This window comes from Stegastes partitus, unplaced genomic scaffold (genome assembly GCF_000690725.1).
Source record: "Stegastes partitus isolate 25-593 unplaced genomic scaffold, Stegastes_partitus-1.0.2 Scaffold535, whole genome shotgun sequence".
NCBI lineage: Eukaryota > Metazoa > Chordata > Actinopteri > Pomacentridae > Stegastes > Stegastes partitus.
Window position 1 is genome coordinate 11,406 of NW_007578266.1, and position 17,323 is coordinate 28,728.

General features: G+C 39.7%; 1 protein-coding gene across 1 annotated transcript in view; it reads left to right on the top strand.

Moving 5' to 3' along the window:
* Window positions 1-7,917: 7,917 nt before the first annotated feature.
* LOC103361810 (MKL/myocardin-like protein 1) overlaps window positions 7,918-17,323 on the top strand; it is a 37,929-nt gene continuing 28,523 nt past the window's right edge. The window contains exons 1-2 of the mRNA XM_008288000.1: window positions 7,918-8,406; window positions 14,563-14,628. Of these exons, the coding sequence (XP_008286222.1) occupies window positions 8,277-8,406; window positions 14,563-14,628 (196 nt within the window). The 5' untranslated portion in view covers window positions 7,918-8,276. The remainder of the gene's footprint in view (window positions 8,407-14,562; window positions 14,629-17,323) is intronic.

Genomic DNA, 17,323 nt, shown 5'->3' on the forward strand with positions numbered 1-17,323 from the left:
ATTATTTGCCATTTAAGGAATGTTGCACATAGGTGTAATCATTTTGTAGTGATTTGTATATTAACCTAATTTGTACAGTTGTTGCATATGTCACTACCAGATTGTTTTAAGTCTGCGTAAATGTTGACACCCTAAATGGATGGCTATTGTTGCTGTGCTTTTTTTGGTACTTTTTCTATAGAACTTATTGGCATTTGCACAGGTACATTACAGTACAGGTACATTGGAATTCTTTGTAAAAAAAAAAAACAAAACACAAAGTCAGCTTTGTTTAAAAAAGTAAATAAATAAAAGAAGGTAAAGAATAAAAGTAAGAAAAGAATAAATATACATGATAAAAAGCACTCTGTATAAAAATATGAAAATAATAAATACCCTAAGTAGGTATTGTATGTTTTATATAGAGTACAGGAGTAATACTGCACATGTTGGTTAATTTTTCACAGTTTATTTGTGGACGACTCTAACTGAAGGCATTAATCAATATTTGCAAAGATTCCTGCTTTTATTTTTTTAGACAACATGAGCATAAGCAAAAACAGAAGTTGTGTTTTTCAGAAAATGTTGTGAATATTTGCGTCTGTGCACAAGTAAAGTTTAAGACCGATTTAACATAGATATCAAACCGTTACATTATTTGAACATCTGACTGATGCAGCTTTTCTTTCTGTGTGTATTTGTGGAGAAATTAAACCCCTCATATCCAGATTCTAATTATTTATTGATACTCAGAAGTAAAAAAAAACAACTCCACATTAGGTGGCTTTAAGTTAGTAAGATGCAAGTACCTTCTTACTTTCAGGAGAAATTTTGTGCATGAGCATTAAAGTAAACTGCGTGGACGATCCAGATGAAAATGACCCGATGCCTTAAGTCTAAATCATTTTCTGCTAAAAAAGATAAACTTTTTTCCTCTCTTACTTTGTTTTTTTGTTTCTGAAGTACAGCATTAGTATTATCTGCTACAGCTCACACAGTAATCCAAAGCATGTGGGAAAATGACTGCATCAGTTAGACAGGAATACACCCTGGAACCATTTTTAAAGCGGCACCTGTCTCCACCGTCTGGCCACTACGAGTTAATACAACCAGCATGTCTGCAAGACAGAGTCTGAATCTGCAGTGTTTGGTTCATGAACAGAGTAAAACTTACATTTAAGTCCACGTCAGGTTTAGTTTATTAAAGCCCTGAATGACCCTTCTGTATGTGGCGATGTGTGTGTGCAACCTTAGCCCCAGTGTGTACAGATAAAGACCTTCTGGATATAGCGATGTGGCCAGCTGGTCCTGCTATTTAAACCTGTGACACAGAGTACAGAAGTTAAGAGTAAAGAGAGATGTAATATCAGAGGAAGAGTCAGGTGGAGGAGGGATAGGCGGTTGGAGGGGGAGTATTGGCTGAGGAAAAGAGGGGTAATCTGCTGTGGGGGCAAGAAAGAGACAGATATATTAAGGAGGAATAAAACAAGTTAAATACAGTACAGGGTAAAAGGAACGTTTAGTCGATCCATATAACACTATAGGCTACAGGTGAGGGTTTTGGAGCCAACAACAACAACAAAAATGTGCTCACAAACAACTCACTGCTAAATAAAATATGAAAAAACTCTGAATATTTGGAGCCAAAGTGCAATTTCCCGACCACAAAATTGAATGCATCATTTGGAGCTGTCAAAAAAAGGATCCCATTATTTTAAATAGTTTGCTGGAAAACTGAGATGAACCTAACTCATTCTGTCTTTTTTTTCCTTCAGTTTGACTGGCATGTGAATCAATAGTTAATAACTGTATATATATATATTTTGGGGTTTTTTTCTTTTTATTTTGGAGCGAATTATTTCTCAGTGGCCTGAAGGGAGAGAAAGACGGATACAGATAGAGTCGGGTTAGAAAAGTGGGCCAAAAATGGATATCAGTGAGTCAGCAGCTAATTAAAAAAATAATTGCTCAGTAACTTTCTAAGGGAGATAATAGAGGCTTCATGTGGAAAGCAGAATTAAGAAGATAGATATAATTGTTGCACAGTGGATCATAATACCGTGACTACACTACCAGGGGGGAAGAAGAGCAGCTATAGAAGAAGAGTTCACTCGATACTTGTTTACATTTCGTTTAGAAAGAGCACAGGTCATGAAACTGAAGAGGAAGCTGATGTACAGGATCTTCTTTTTTATCTAACAATAACATATCATTTAACACTTTACCCATTTAAAAAAGTTAAGTGTGACAGTTTTATTCATATTATGAAAACCCTATTAGATCATTTTCAAACCCATCTTCTCCAGTGGGACCAGCCCAAATGCCTTAAAGCATGTTTGACTATTCCTCTGTGTACCGTCGCCTGAGCGTCCCGCTTTAATTTCCTGTATTATTGAGCAAAGGGTCGCTCAGGTTCCCTCTGAAATACTGAGTCGGGTTATTAATGAACACACACACACACACACACACACACACACACACACAAAGGCACATTAGTTTATAGCGGCTGCTTTTGGCGATGCCTCCTGACCTCGAGACTTATAATTTCCTCTCAGTGATGCGACGGAGGGATTCTTTTAATAGATTCATGTTCACCTCCAGAGAGACACGGTGACAGCGAGACACGAACAGCCAGGCATGCTGTTAGGCTACGAGGTCAAGCAAAGGGTTAAGCCTCTTTTGAATTTTAACTGTTTGGGTTGGTCCAGACTCGGATGTCTCAACAACCAATCAGTGGACTGTTATTGGATTTGTGCAGACATTTGGGGTCTCCAGAGGATGAATCCTAAACCAGTAACCTTTTGCCGATCTGTGGGGTCAGAGTTTTTACCCGACAGCTGTTGTGGAACTTCAGCAAAATCGAGAGAGGATGAGGAGGCCGACACAGAGAGATACACTGACACAATGGAGACTCAGATGACTTGTGAAAATGAGATTTACTGATCAGGAGAAGTCACACCAACAGAGAAGCAGTTCATGCAAGCAATGCCAGCATCAATTCTGAGAATTCTCCCGTACCTTAGACCTTATACCGTCCTTTGGTGGGAAACCATATCTAGATTTATGGATGGAAGGGGAAACAAGACGATAGCTTGGTGCCTAGTGCAATCTGACCTTGGGAGGAGTGCCTGTCTGTCCTCCTACAATACATCCACATGGGGTCAAGATCCTATAGAAGAAGATTTGTAGACTGGTGTATATCTGTTACAGGTTTTTTAGACTGACATCATACGATATCCATTTGGGGAGGTCAGGAAAAGTTTAGGGCATAAAAGGTTAGTATCACCTTCAGAGGCTTAACTACAGAGAGCGGAGTCATTTTTTCTTCACAGTAGCCACCATATAGATTGGCACAGAGTTTACTATAGATAGATGAATGATAGAGAGTCTGAGGTCCTACTGAGCACAGAACCAGGATTCTTCAGCAGTTTGTCCAGCCGCTTACTGTTCCTCTCAGTCCCAACAAATCACAGTGTAGAAAATAACACTGGCCACCACTGACTGGTAGAACATTGAATGTCTGAGGATCTTAAACTCATGAGGAAGAACAGCTGGTTCTGCACCTTCCGGTACAGGGCATTTGTGTTTATGGACCAATCCTATTTGTTGTCAAGGTGCAAGTATTTGTAGGTTTGCACTTCTTCATTGTCTTCCGATCTGATGTTGACAGGCTGGAGCGGAGGCTTAGACCTGTGAAAGTCCACAAACATCTCCTTGGTCTTGGAGATGTTCAGTCAAAGGCAATTCGTGGCCGTCCAGTTACTGAAGACCTTCTCACCTTTAAGCCCATTCTTGAAACACTCCACAATAGCCGCATCACCAGAGTATTTCTGAATGCAGCCGGACTCAGATCTGTAATTAAAGTCTGCTGTGTACAGTGTGAACAGGAATGGAACAAGAACAGACATTCATGTTAACAGGTGACGTCTAGCACTGACCCTGGTGATCCCCTGACAAGCTATTCTCATTCCCAGTGTGTCATAGTGCATACTACTTTTGTCAATGCCACTGGTGTCTGAGAGATCTGCACAAGGTGTCCTTTGGTATTGGTGTCTCTCGCCTTAACTTTCATCTTTAAGACTGTGGTTTGTGTCCCGTGTCAAACTGGCACTTTGTCATTTACTTTTGCTTCATCTTGTGACTTAAGTCTTGTTTTCGCTCACGTTAAACGCTTAAGTTTAGGAAAAGATTAGGCTTAAAATACACCCTTTTACAACACTGAGCACGTTTTAGGAGGCAAACTGCTTGTCACTTGCACAAGAAGGAACAGTGACAACACCAGCTGAGAAACTCTGGCGACGGACTCATGGTGTCTATTTCTGACGTTTGCAGATTTTTATAGGTCTATTGGACGATCCAGAGCATTGAAAGATGACACTTAATGTCACATCAAGGGTCCTGACAAAGAGGCAGTGTCTGATAAGTTGAAGTCAGGATCACTGACACCAAGAAACTGACATTTTTTGTGAAATTTTTGGCCGAAGTATCTTGCAACTACTTACATTTATGTGGTTTTTTTCGCCCGTTGACAGGTTTTTCACTGCACTTATCTAAAATTAAATGCAATATAATAGAGTCCTGCAATTAATTTTCTCCTCATGAAGGTTCAGATGATGTGGTTTGTGGTTCTGTTAAGTTGTTTTGTGTTATACAGAGACATGTTTCTGTTACAATTATATTAATAGTATTTTCCAGCCAACACTAATTTTAGTGTGTTGGAGTAAATTATAGATTTTTTTGCTCGTGAAAACTGAACACTGTTAGTCTTAATGTTTAGCATTCAGGAACAACAAAGTAATTTGTTTTAATTGCGTGGGACTAGCCCAATAAACTCTAAACTTTTCTTGCTAAGAAAAGCAGCCATAATTGTCGGACAATATGAAAACAACGTGACAATATGACTATGATCACTCACAGCAATGAACCTATAGAGAATCATAACATAACTCTGCAGCTCCCATCGCCCTCACAAAATTTCATTTTCACCTCATTATTTGGTTGCGAGGTCCAAAACTTCGATTAACTTTCACAACTCTCACAGCATTGTTTTTTTTTTGTTTTCTATTTGGGCCAGAGCTGGCAGCTGTTTTCAAAAAAAAAAAAAAGGCTCTAAAAACCTCACTACGTAGCTGCTCAAAAACCAAACTGCCTGACAGATGCAATAAGAAACTAACTGGTAAATGTAGCGGAGCATTTAGCCGCTAAAGAGCCAATTATTTCCCTCAGTTGTTGAAGGAGAACGAAAACTGGCTAAAAAAGTGTATGTTGGATTTACATGATACATGATTCCAAATTAATTAAAAAATAAATAAAAATCTGTAATCGCTTGACATCTTGACTGCTGTCGGTAAATTGCACTTTTAATGGTGAGCATAGCTTTTAGGTGAGCTTTGAGATTTCGAATTGAATTTTCCTCGGTGGTAAAGGACCAGTGCGAGGAAGTAAATGCTGTAAGTTTTAGCTTTGAAGGTCATTCTTGCAGTTTGTAGCAGTGCTGCAGAGAGATATCTCCTATAATAGCTCCAGGATGGCTAATGAGACATGAAGACCACATGAATTAGTCAGATGCTTGTTCGTTGAGTTAGTTAAGATTTTTGTTAAAGTACTGATTTGAGCAGAGATACCTCTCAAAAACAGTGACCTTGACTGATGTGTAGTTCTATTGGTCGAAAATGCCACCTCTGTAATGCACTGCTCTGCTTCTGTTTATTAATAAACAGATTAGCATCTGCCTCCACAGAAACAGCAGGATGGATCTCTGTGTGTGTGGGAAAGAGAGAGAGAGAGAGAGAAAAAAAGTCTGCTCCACTGGCTTTTATCTCAGCATTTAGAGCTGATCCGAAGACGCACGCTTCATCCAGACTGCGGACGCTTGTTTTTTTTTAGTTTAAGCCTTTGCTGTTACATAAATTATACACATATATTAGTAATGAACAGAGCCGTATATGCGCTCGACAATCTCGCACACCTACGCATGTGCACGCAACAGCACTCGCAGCAAAGCGGGATTATCCCTGCCACCATTTTGGTCGGGGGGGCCTTATCTGAAGTTATGGCGGATAAGAGTCCTGATTCGTTTTCTCCTTCTCTTGTCAGTCTGAGGAGTTCGTTGCCTGGGGGACAACACTTCTTGCATATTAACACTCTCTGTAACAAGAACGCACACACACACACACACACACACACACACACACACCGTGCTGCATATTTAACACGATGTCGCCTGTGATAATCAAATCATTTACAAAAGCACAGTTTATCGTGCTTTGCTCTTTGTTTTTGAAGCACTGCTGCTGATAAAACATTTTTTTTTCATCAATCTAATGTAATAATGACAAGTGCCATCGGATACCTGTTATGCTAGCTGACAGATGAGGGAAGGGAGTGCTTAGTTTTTTCACCTTGAAAGGCCCTTTCTCACCTTTTAATGTCATGTCATATTAAGTGATGTCACTCGGGACAGAGCCTTAATAATGGAGATGAATGAATCTGTTGGCAGAAGGGAACAGGTGTTTTATACTGACATGTAGCCAGGGAGGAGGAGACGGTGGCGCTGGAGAGAAGCGATAACGGCAGCTTAAACGCTCGCAGGCAGGTGTATATACTTTATTGACCCGCTGAAAGAGAACACATCAGCTATTGGACTACATCTGCGGCTATAGCTTGTGCTTTTCAAGAGTGCACCATGACTCAATGTCAAAGCCAGGATATAGGAGACTTGCGGTTTTCTAATGTTTGCTAGATGCTGTTTTTTCCTATAACACAAAATCAATGAAACATTTTCCACAACAAATATGTAATTTCACTATCCTGGTAGCAGGCTTTAAAGTTATTCTTCCTTTCCAGTGAAAATCCATTTCTTTTCATCTTGATAACATGTCCACGTGGTGTTTTTTGTAAACCGGGGGATATATTATGAGTGAAATTGACTCAACACCAACCAGTTTAATAGAAACTTGGGTTTCTTTTGAAATCTTTTAAAAGTTTATTGTTATCCTCTTGTAGTTTCCTATTTAATTCTACAGTTTTGCACTTTAAAATGTAAACCCTGGTTTATATTTTAGACTGTGCTGCATCATAAAATGACATACAGTTTGTCAAAATACAATGAATACAAATGAAATGGTCATTTTGCTTTTTGGAAGAAAATGGCTCATTAAGGTGAATTAACTAATTAGCAAAATAGTGAATGGATTAATCAATAGAAAATAAGTTGTCAGTGGCAGACCTACAGTCAGTGACACTGATGTTATTGAACCTAAAACTTATCAATTGCACCTGTAACGAAGCACAACAATGCTGAATTCATTTTAGTCACAGTATCTACAATCCAGAAGTTTCACCAGATCCAGCCTGATCCCTGTTCATGGGCCTCCAGGATAGAAGAGGTTAAATCCAGGGTGTCCAATCCTGGTCCTCGAGGGCCACAATCCTGCATGTTTTAGATATTTCTCTCTTCCAACACACCTGATTCAAATGATCAGCTCATCATCAAGCTCTGCAGAAGCCTGATAACGATCCAATCCAATGTTATGGACTCGTCAGACATGGTTAGCCAGCAAGGAAGAACCTAAAGGTCAGACAGTTTGCCAGAAAGACGACCAAAAAGAAAAGAGGGAAGCGGTCAGCAGCGATGGCGTGCAGGCAGAGCGACAGCAGGTGTCTCTGTGTTTGTGTGTAATGATTTTTCCGCCCGAAGGCTACATCGGTGGAGAGGTGCTCACACAGGTGCATATCACTGACACCACACCGAGCTCAGATCAGAAGTGCTAAGTGAGAGGAATTTGGTGAGTGTGTATGTGTGCGCTCATGTGTGCCTGTTTGTGTCTGTCAACAGCCCAGTGTCTGAGTACACCAGCAGCTGTGACAGACTGCTCGATCACAGATTCGTCGTCATTTGACACACATGAAGGCTCACAGTCAGTCCTGTGGCAACTGCAAATACAGGGGAAGCTCTTCTAAAGCCGCGCGGTAGCTGACAGTTTGTGTTGTTTTCGAAACTGAATCCAATCAAGGAATTTTTCAAAAGAAGTGGGTGGAAAGATGAGGACAAATCTCTTTTGAACATCTTTGATTTCTGACACAACTTTACTTTTAAGCTTTTCACTCACAGCAGCATCCCGCAGCTCAGTAAGAGGACTGCTCGTCTCTGTTATGTGGATGTACAAACTTGTGACAGCTGCAGAAATTCAGCACCTGTGCTAAGCTGACGCCAACCGCCGGCTTCTTGTTCTCGCTGTTATTCTTTCGCGGATGATTATTTCAGCGTAGTTTTTAGATTTTTGATCGCGTTCGCCATGCTGGAGCACCTGCCGTGCGTCCGCATCGACCCTGCCCCTTTCAAGCCTCAACCAATCAGCAGCAGCATGGATGAGAGGGCCATACGCTTTGAGTTAGAACGCCAGGCCTGCCAGAGTCTGAGACAAGGTGGGATACCTGTTGTTTGTCATGCTTCCAGCATGCACGAGCATGTATACACTCATGTGATTTAGCTTGTTGGATTTAATGCTTCGACTACATTGATAGTTCTGTTAACGGAAACATGCAGAAAAAAATGTACACTTAATATTTGTTGATTTCTAAAAAGCATCTGCATATTAAAAGCTGTACTTACTGTTTTAAATGTACAGGCCTTTCCTCAAAGTGTGTTTTCTGAGCTGAAGTGTTAAGTGGATCAAATGCTCGACAGGCGGCTGGGTTACAGTTGGGACTCCGCCAGCCTGGGCATGGCACACACAACCTTGAGTACATGAACTCAGCAACCTGTTGACTGTTTAGCGACACGGACCGAGAACCGAAGCAGCTGCACAGACGGGAGTTTGGACCGATTTAGGAAAGTGACTTGCAGAGAATCTAATGTGCTCTGATTGAGCCAGCCTCTAAAAGTCCCATTAAAAGATTTCAAAAACTGCTTTTATACTTGGAAAGCTGTTATGATAAATTCATATAACTCATTACAACTAGTGAGAAACATGAAAGAACCTGCTATAGCGACAACTATAATCTGTTGATCTATCGATTCATTCATTCATCTTCTTTTTTCTGCCTTCTTCTTTATCCTACAAAGTGAGTGCACTCTTTAAACTGCCCTTTCTGCATGTGTGTGTGTTGCCAGCTTACAGCAATGTTCCTTTTATTTCATCCGGCTGTCCAGAGGGATTGGGTTCCGTGCGGTTACGGCATGGACGCAAATAGAAAAGTGAGCGGGTGAGAAGGGGGGAGACTGAGGGTGATTATAGGTTAGTGGCCGAAAGAGAGAAGCTCAAAGTACAGTAGCAGCACAACAGGACGAAAAAGAGTTCAAACACAAGCGCTGGAGGAAAAAACAAACTGCAATATAGAAACACATGATGAATTTGTGTGAATTTTAAAAACAGTATCATAGAGAAGACACTTAACAAATTCTGGTCAATAGAAATTGAAATGTATTTTAAGCAGTGTTTTTATACATGCAACTGAATTTGTCTTGTGTCCTCATGTGTCTCCCAGTGGAGGAAATGGGAGTAAAAGTCAGAGTAATTCATGCTTTCTGCATCCACGTGTCAACAAGGGTCTGTTCTACATAAATTTCTTGATCTGCTTAAGTCCACTATGGTCTGCGGATGGTATGCTGACTGCATGTGAGCCTGGAAAACAGGTTGTGCTCACAGCAAATGCTTGTTTTTAGGAGAGGCTGTTTGAGTTATTCACACCTTTATATTCCATTAAAACAGTAGTAATTAAAGCAGTTGGTGACTTTGGAACAGGTTTGATTTGCATCTACTTTCCGTCAACAATACTTGGACACAGTCAAAATTCTCCAGAAATCTTGTGCTGCATGTCCGTCCACTGTGTTTGGGATGAGAAGGTAAAAAAAATCTGGCTATAGCACTTGGTGCAGCTCAGTAGGAATCACTAATGCATAACTGCTGCTATAACATGTTGCTGTATCCAATAAAAAATGCAAAGAAACAACCAAAATTTTAGAAATATCCACAGGAGCACGAATGGAGCTGAGCGTCCATCCACTGTCCATATGTAAAGACTGCATCAGTTGGCACCCAGGGGTGTGGAAACCCTGAACTAAGACAATCAGTGCTGCTTTTGTTGTCTCCTTTGAATAAAAACGATTAGGGATTAGATGAATTGCTACATATGTACCAGTCGTTTCACAATAAAAACCCTTAAAAGACACCACCCTGTAGTAGAACAACTACACATTATGACTCAATTCACAAAAAGCTAAAAAAAAACATACCATTTTACCTGCCTGTAAAGTAGTAATTACGACTGATAAATCTAGCCTCATATTTACATTTTACAATGATAATGGTGGAAGATTTAATATTTGAAACTCGTTCAAAACTGTGCGTCCTTACTTTCGCACAACTTTTCAAACTCGTCAGAATTTCTTAGTCAGCTGTACTCGGCTCATGTTAGTGTCACGAGTGGGTCCAAAAAAAAAAAAAAAAAAGCTGAATCATTTTAAACCTTAACTTAAAATGCATCTCAGATATACACTTGTTGGACGTGTACATCCTGCTGCACATCAGGCTCAAAGTCAGCATTTCCATCAACTGATGATTCATGTAGACGTAGTTCGTCCTGGTGTTGCGTTTCAATCTGACTCAAACTGTTTCTCAACAGAAAAGGTTTTCAGGTTGAGGACTATCCCTGGTGTTTGGGGAACGTACTGTGTCTTGGGGAACATGCAGCATCCAGAATTGACATAACCAAATGTGGATGGGCTAGTTATAAGGATTTTTTTTGCTTTTTTTTTTACAAGTTTGTAATCTTTAACCATTGTATAAGTGTAAATATTTTACCACTGTGTGAAATGCGTCTAGCTTTGGGGTAATTGGATTGTATTTTTATAGGTACAAAAGAAGCAGTTTAATTGATTCTGTTGTTGCTGGATTATTGGTTTAAAAGTGAAAAAATGGCTCTAAATAAATCAAAAAAAAAAAAATTTTTTTTTTAAACGATCCTGTGGACATCACTGAAGCACATGTAGACATCCAAACCTTAACTTACCTGTAGTTGTTAGTCAGTGATTGGACAGCAGATGATTAGACTGCTGTCACACAAAATAGCTACATTTCTCTGTAATTTTTTTTTTCCCTGAAAAAAAAAAAACACATTACAATTTGCTTCAGAGCCCACATGTCAGAATGCCAAGTACCTAACTTCTTTTACTAGATGACGAATTGGCTTTAGCCTATTTCAGAGCTTACATACCCTCTAGAAAGGTCTTGTTTCCATGTGTACTCTCAGTTCCAGTCTCCTCTTGAATGTTGCCTGTACATTGTAGGCTGTGAGCTCACTAGGATTGCTCTAAGTCTGCACAAACTGTAGAGTAAAGGTAGACTTGCTGCGGTGTTGTGGCATTTGAACAATAAGCACACTTTCCCAGAATAGATCCTGTATCAGCACGTTGCATCACTTTCCTGTCATCTCTCGGCACAAATCATCTGCCTCGAGAACAACTGTTTCGAGTGCGTTTCTGTGTGTGTGTGTGTGTGTGTGTGTGTGTGTGTGCGTGCAGTGGAGGTATTAAAATGCGCTTGCTCTACCGTGCACTGCTATGTGCAAACGTTATGTGTGCTTGCAATGAGTATCTGTGTTAATGTTTGTTTTGTTAGTCTGCCCGTGTTTGCCTGCAGGAGCCAGTTAAATCTTTCCCACTGCCAAGGGGAGCAACTGCACCATTCTGCATCAGCTTCCTCATCGCAGAAATCAAAGGAATACGAATGTTTTTTTTTTCTATCTCGGGCTTCTGTAGGACACACAGAGGGACTGTCTGCATATTCGGCTCTTAGCAGGCCACAAGCGGCAGTGTGCGTTCTCGTTAGTTCAAAATTAGAGGACTAAAAATGATGGCAATGCTCAAACATCTGAATGCTATACTATACTATACTATACTATACTATACTATACTATGCTATGCTATGCTATGCTATACAGAACAACATGTATGTAGACTTGATATGCATGAAGACAAGGGGGGGAAATGGTGCATATGCATGACAAGGTCTGAGTAACTGAGACTTTAGAGGCAAAACAAAGAGGAAGAAATGAACATCAGAGCTAGACTGTTTCAGGAAACCAAAAGAAAAGAGGACAGTCGTGTGATGGTTGATGAGGGATGATGTGGGTTTGTGAAGGGATGGAAAGAGAATCAGGGAAGTGGACCAGAGGATGGAAAAATGTAGAGACTTGGATTCAAGCTTAGACCAGATTTGAAGTCCAGAACATGTTCAGTCTCATCATATAAAGTACAGTATGGCAATGCATTTAATCAGTTTAATAGGATTTCAGCTCTGTCACTCTCTAGGCCATCAGCTTTCCTTTATCCTATGAGGCAGCAATTAAAATTGTCTACAGATTTAGTGTAAAAATAACTGACCTGTAAGCATCTAAACATCAGGTCTAGTTCATATTTTTGTGCTCCTTTTAAAAGTGTTGTATGTGACATTCAGAACTGGTTCTCAGACCAAAACAAACCGAAAAAGAGACAATTTAAAAAATACAGCCAGAACCTCCCCACACAAGCTTTTGTAAACTATATTTAATGGCGGTAACGGCTTGTCGTAAACTCAAGTAATGTTATCTTCACTCGACCTGCTCCGCTTGATGTGTGTCTGTTTCACCACCATACACATAAGAGGCGACGTATGTGGTGAAACAGAGAGCAGCAGTGGAGACTTGCACTGAGCTGGAATCATCACATGTACATAAATGAGACAAATAATATCCAATTTTATTTATTTACTTTTTAAAATTCTTTGGTTTTTTGGGCAACTTTTGCAATGTGGCGTTGGAGTCACTTTCATTCTGTTTACAAATGCAGGAAGGGTTGGAAGGAGTGGACTCACATGCACTAAAATGCATGCAGCAACCAAAACAGACTGTGTGGTGTTTTGCTAAAGATGACATTACTCCACTTTATCATACATAGCAAACAATTATTTGCCGCTACATGAATGCTACATTTATGCCCAAACTCTCCTATATAGAACCTGCTGTTAATTGAGTTGTCAGATCATTATGTTTTTCGGTTTTCCATTTGTTCCAATCTTTTAAATGTGATACCTCAGGAACAAATTTAGGTGAGTTTTTTCAAATTTTGCACAAACATTCAGAGATTAACTAATTAAATGCTGGTGCTAGGATTGCTGTAACTTCACAGAGAAGCATTTGCCAATAACTCAAGAATTAGCACCAGATATTACAAAATAGGATAAAATGATAAAGTGATTCCAAAAGGCAAAGGTCAAGTGGACTGACATGGATATATTCTGCAACTTCACTAGTTGGTAAACGTGTTTTTTAAAATTAATACAAAAGTGTACATGTAGAACTATTTATTACATATTAACTAATGCAATCCTATCGCATCTACCTTTTTTTTGATAACTTATCTGTCTCTTTTTTTAGTTGTAGTTCCTGTACAGATCAAGTGATGAGTTCGTTCCGCTTGACTTTGTGAACTCGGCTCCTGATCAAGTGACCCCACGTGGGGTCTCGACCTGCAGCGAAAGAACGCTCTGCTCCGCTGGGGAAAGATGAGCGACAGTTTGAATGTCATTGGGGCGATCAACTTCAGCTCAGAAGGCACAGCAGTAAATTTTGACTTTATGAATTCGTCCTTTCGGACCTCTCATCAGAAGAAATGACTTTTAGAGGTTTTACAGTAAAGAGATACATTTATCCACTTGATGGTGTGCATGTTTTGGAAATTAGGGATGAAATATTACAAAGTAAAAGAAGGTCCATGTTCAATGTGTGCATGCAAGATTCATTTTATACTCTCCTGTAGTCAAGGTCATTGGGTTCTGCTTTAAGCTCAGTCTTATTACTGGTCGTAACCCACAGTGCAGCAGTGCAGCCGCATTCCTGCAGCACTGAGGAAGGAGCTTCGCCTTCTGATGAGCAGAAAATCATTTCCTGCCAATTCCTATTTTCATATCATCTTGGAAGTTCAACCCAGCACCAAAAAAATGTTTTTGCAGATATGAGAAAATATCAGATTTTCTCAGTGAGGCTGGTTCAGGACAGGTTTAATAACTTTTTAAAGTTATTTGATAGAATAAGAAATGCACTTTTTTAAGTAATAAACATCAGGGTTGCTCTTTAAATATCCATTTTGAAATCTTTATGTCTTTTTTTCTCCTTCCTCCTCTTTGTGCTGATCAAATGTCATGAGTGTGTGTGCTGCTATTTAATCAAAAACTTGAAACAGGAAACTGCCGTGTGTTCATGTGTGCGTTTGATTTCCCTGTACAGTGTGTGACATAACCTTTGTGCATCCTGCAACAGAGGACCACAAATTTCATTAGCAGGTAACAGGGTTGATAAAAACCTCTCAAAAGAACACCTTAGATGTAGCGGCTGCACCATTATTACTGACATTTATTGCTTCCATAATTTATTCATAGGCCTTTTTTTTAATCTGATGTTTTTTCAAGCTGTGCCTCTGAGCTGTGAGTAAAGTCACCGCCGTTGTGGCTTTCTGTGTCTGAGAACTCAGGTGGAAGCGATGCGTAGCCTGTTTGATGACGTTCTCGATTCATTCTGCTGCGTCCTCTTTTTTTCTGTCTTCAGTTCTTCAGCTGAAGTTGCAGCAGAGAAGGACCAGAGAAGAACTGGTCAGCCAAGGAATCATGCCCCGTAAGTACAATATTTTACATAAAAGCATTCGGTTTGAGCGGTAACACGTAGCTGATGTGACATATTCAAATCACATTTTAGTGTATATCAGTTAGTAAAGCCCATTCATTCTTCTCGTAGTTTAGCAACTGGACTCTCTTGAGTTTCTTGAAGACGTTTCACCTGTCACCCTTCATTAACAGTTGACTTTCGAAATGTTAGCTCCTTAAGGAAATAAGAACTCCCAACTAGTCAGTCAGAGGTGATGAAGCCTCTTGGATGAGAGGTGAAATGTCTTCAAGAAACTCAAGCAAGTCCAGCTGCTACGATTAAACTACAAGAATAACCACGACCTGGATGACTGAGAATCTTCACAGACATTCATTCATTCATTCATTCATTGTTCTTGTAAAAATGAACTTAAAGCTAAAACGTAGAGTGTTAGCGGCCTGCTGGTAAACATCACAACAACTCCAACTTAGTTCACAGTAAATGATTTAAGATTGAAGTTACCAATGTTCTTTTCAAATTATGTGAACATTTAAAAAGTCGATTTTTCAGCCTGATGTAGTTGCCAGTTGTGATTATTTTTCAGTTCTGTCTGAAAAATACCATTAAATAGTAAAATTAATGCCTGTTTCAGGTGGTCTATTTAGATAGCCTGTTTCTTTTTATCAACTAATCAAGTACAACAGCACACAATCGTGTTTTTTCTTTTTGCTGATATATCAGTATTAAAAAAAAAAATCTGGCTATTTAATAAGTTAAGTATTGAAATAATGTTAATAATATGATAGTTAGCATACAACAGTAACTATCTAAGAACAACATTCAGTATAGTTTTAGTTGCAGATTCTGTTATTATTTAAATTCTCTTTTGATATATAGATGATTTTGGCCACAATAATCCGTGACAGCACAAGCAGAAAACATGCAAAAAAAGAGTTTACTGCAGTGCACGAGTAAAAAAAAACCAGACAAAATACAAATCATCTAACACCATAAACCACAGAGAAAGAAGACAATTCATCAGCTTTCATAATGACACAACAGCAACTGCATTAGCTGCAGTTAGGTGACCCTAAAGCCAAACTGGCAACTGTCTGTTCATTTCACATGACTGACTTCACGTCGAGGTTTTTCATTCCAGTCTACACTGTGAGAACCTGTCATATTGTTTTAGATTTAGAGCCCTTTTTTTTCTTTTACTTTGCACCACAAGAGTTTCTGTAGTGATTTGAAACACGGTTAAGCCGCTGCCATCGTCTCCTGACAGACGGCAGTTTCGGTCTTCAGAAGGGAATCAAGGTCATGTAACTGACATCACGAACATCCGTTAACTGCTTTTTATCTGATTGAGAGATTTCCTCTTCTGCTGTCGGGCTCGAACTCGTCAGATGGTTCCGGTTGGATCTTTTTAAAGTGCTGCTTGTGGTACCGGACAATAATATACCTCATCTACAGATCAGTATTAGAGCCCCATTATTTTCTGCTTAGGACTTAGTCAACTTCCACAAATTTTTGGTTTCTGCTTTGCTTTCTTTGACAGTTTATCTCATAATATATTCTCACAGCTCATTCATTTTCACTTCACCCACGTGTTGTCAAACAGGAAGTGTTCTGTGCTGCGTGTCTTATCTGCTTCCTATTGTTGCATGTGGTAAATGCTTGAATTGGCAGCCTGAAAACTATTTACGCAGACTTTTTTTTTCATGCATTCACCATACTTTTGCAGGTGTGTGTATTCTGCAACACAATTGCACACATTTCCCCTCACTGTAGGTCCCTGTAGCTGCTATATTACAACAACCAGTTCTTATCTTTCAGTGCAGGCTTCATTAACAGTCGGAGCCACTCTGACGTGGGACGACACAAAATCAAATTTGCTGTTAAAAAAAAAATGAGAGGACAAATGGTTCTGTTGAGGTTTTCATTGTCTGTGTCGAGAGCAGCTACGACTTGTAGGTGTTTGAGTGAACGAGGCTGAGCTGTGGCCTCGCTGTGATCAGAGTGTGACCAGAGTTAGTGTTATCACGCCTCTTATCTGTCTTGACTTTTTTTTCCTGCTCTGCCTCTCTGTAGCAACTGGCTGGGAGTTAGCCCGTGTTACGGGCAGGGCAGAGACACAGCAAACTGAATCAGCTTTAGTAGTTTATTTTACAAAAATGAGAATCAAAACAACACAATATCAAAAAGGCTCAACCAGGACCAGGTAATATTTGGCTAGGAAGAAAACTGATAGAATAATCGAACTGCTCAACTAAGTGTTAAGTAACTAACAGGCAGATAAACCAAACGTTAACAAAAGGGGCTCCGACGACAATGCTGAGAACACTGATTGGTAACAAAACACTAACAAAAGAAGCTCAGGCTAAAGTGTTGAGATAATGGACTGGCCAGTGGCGGCTGGTTAATACAGGGCGCAAGGGCGCCGCCCTCCCACTACGAATATCCAGATAAAAAGGAGTTCTCAAACGTAAAATTAAATTGTAATTAATTATAACAAAATAATATTAAAATGAATAACATTCATATTTTCTTGATATATTAACAATACTTGTATTATTAACAGATTTAATATAAGTCTTTACTGTGTGTTTACTAATTTTACACTTCTTGAGTGTGTATGTCGCTCGAAAAACTTTTCATGATCATGTGACCTTGGCCCGGGCTCTGATTGGCAGCTGCAGTCTTTCTCATGGGAGGCAGCTCGGTG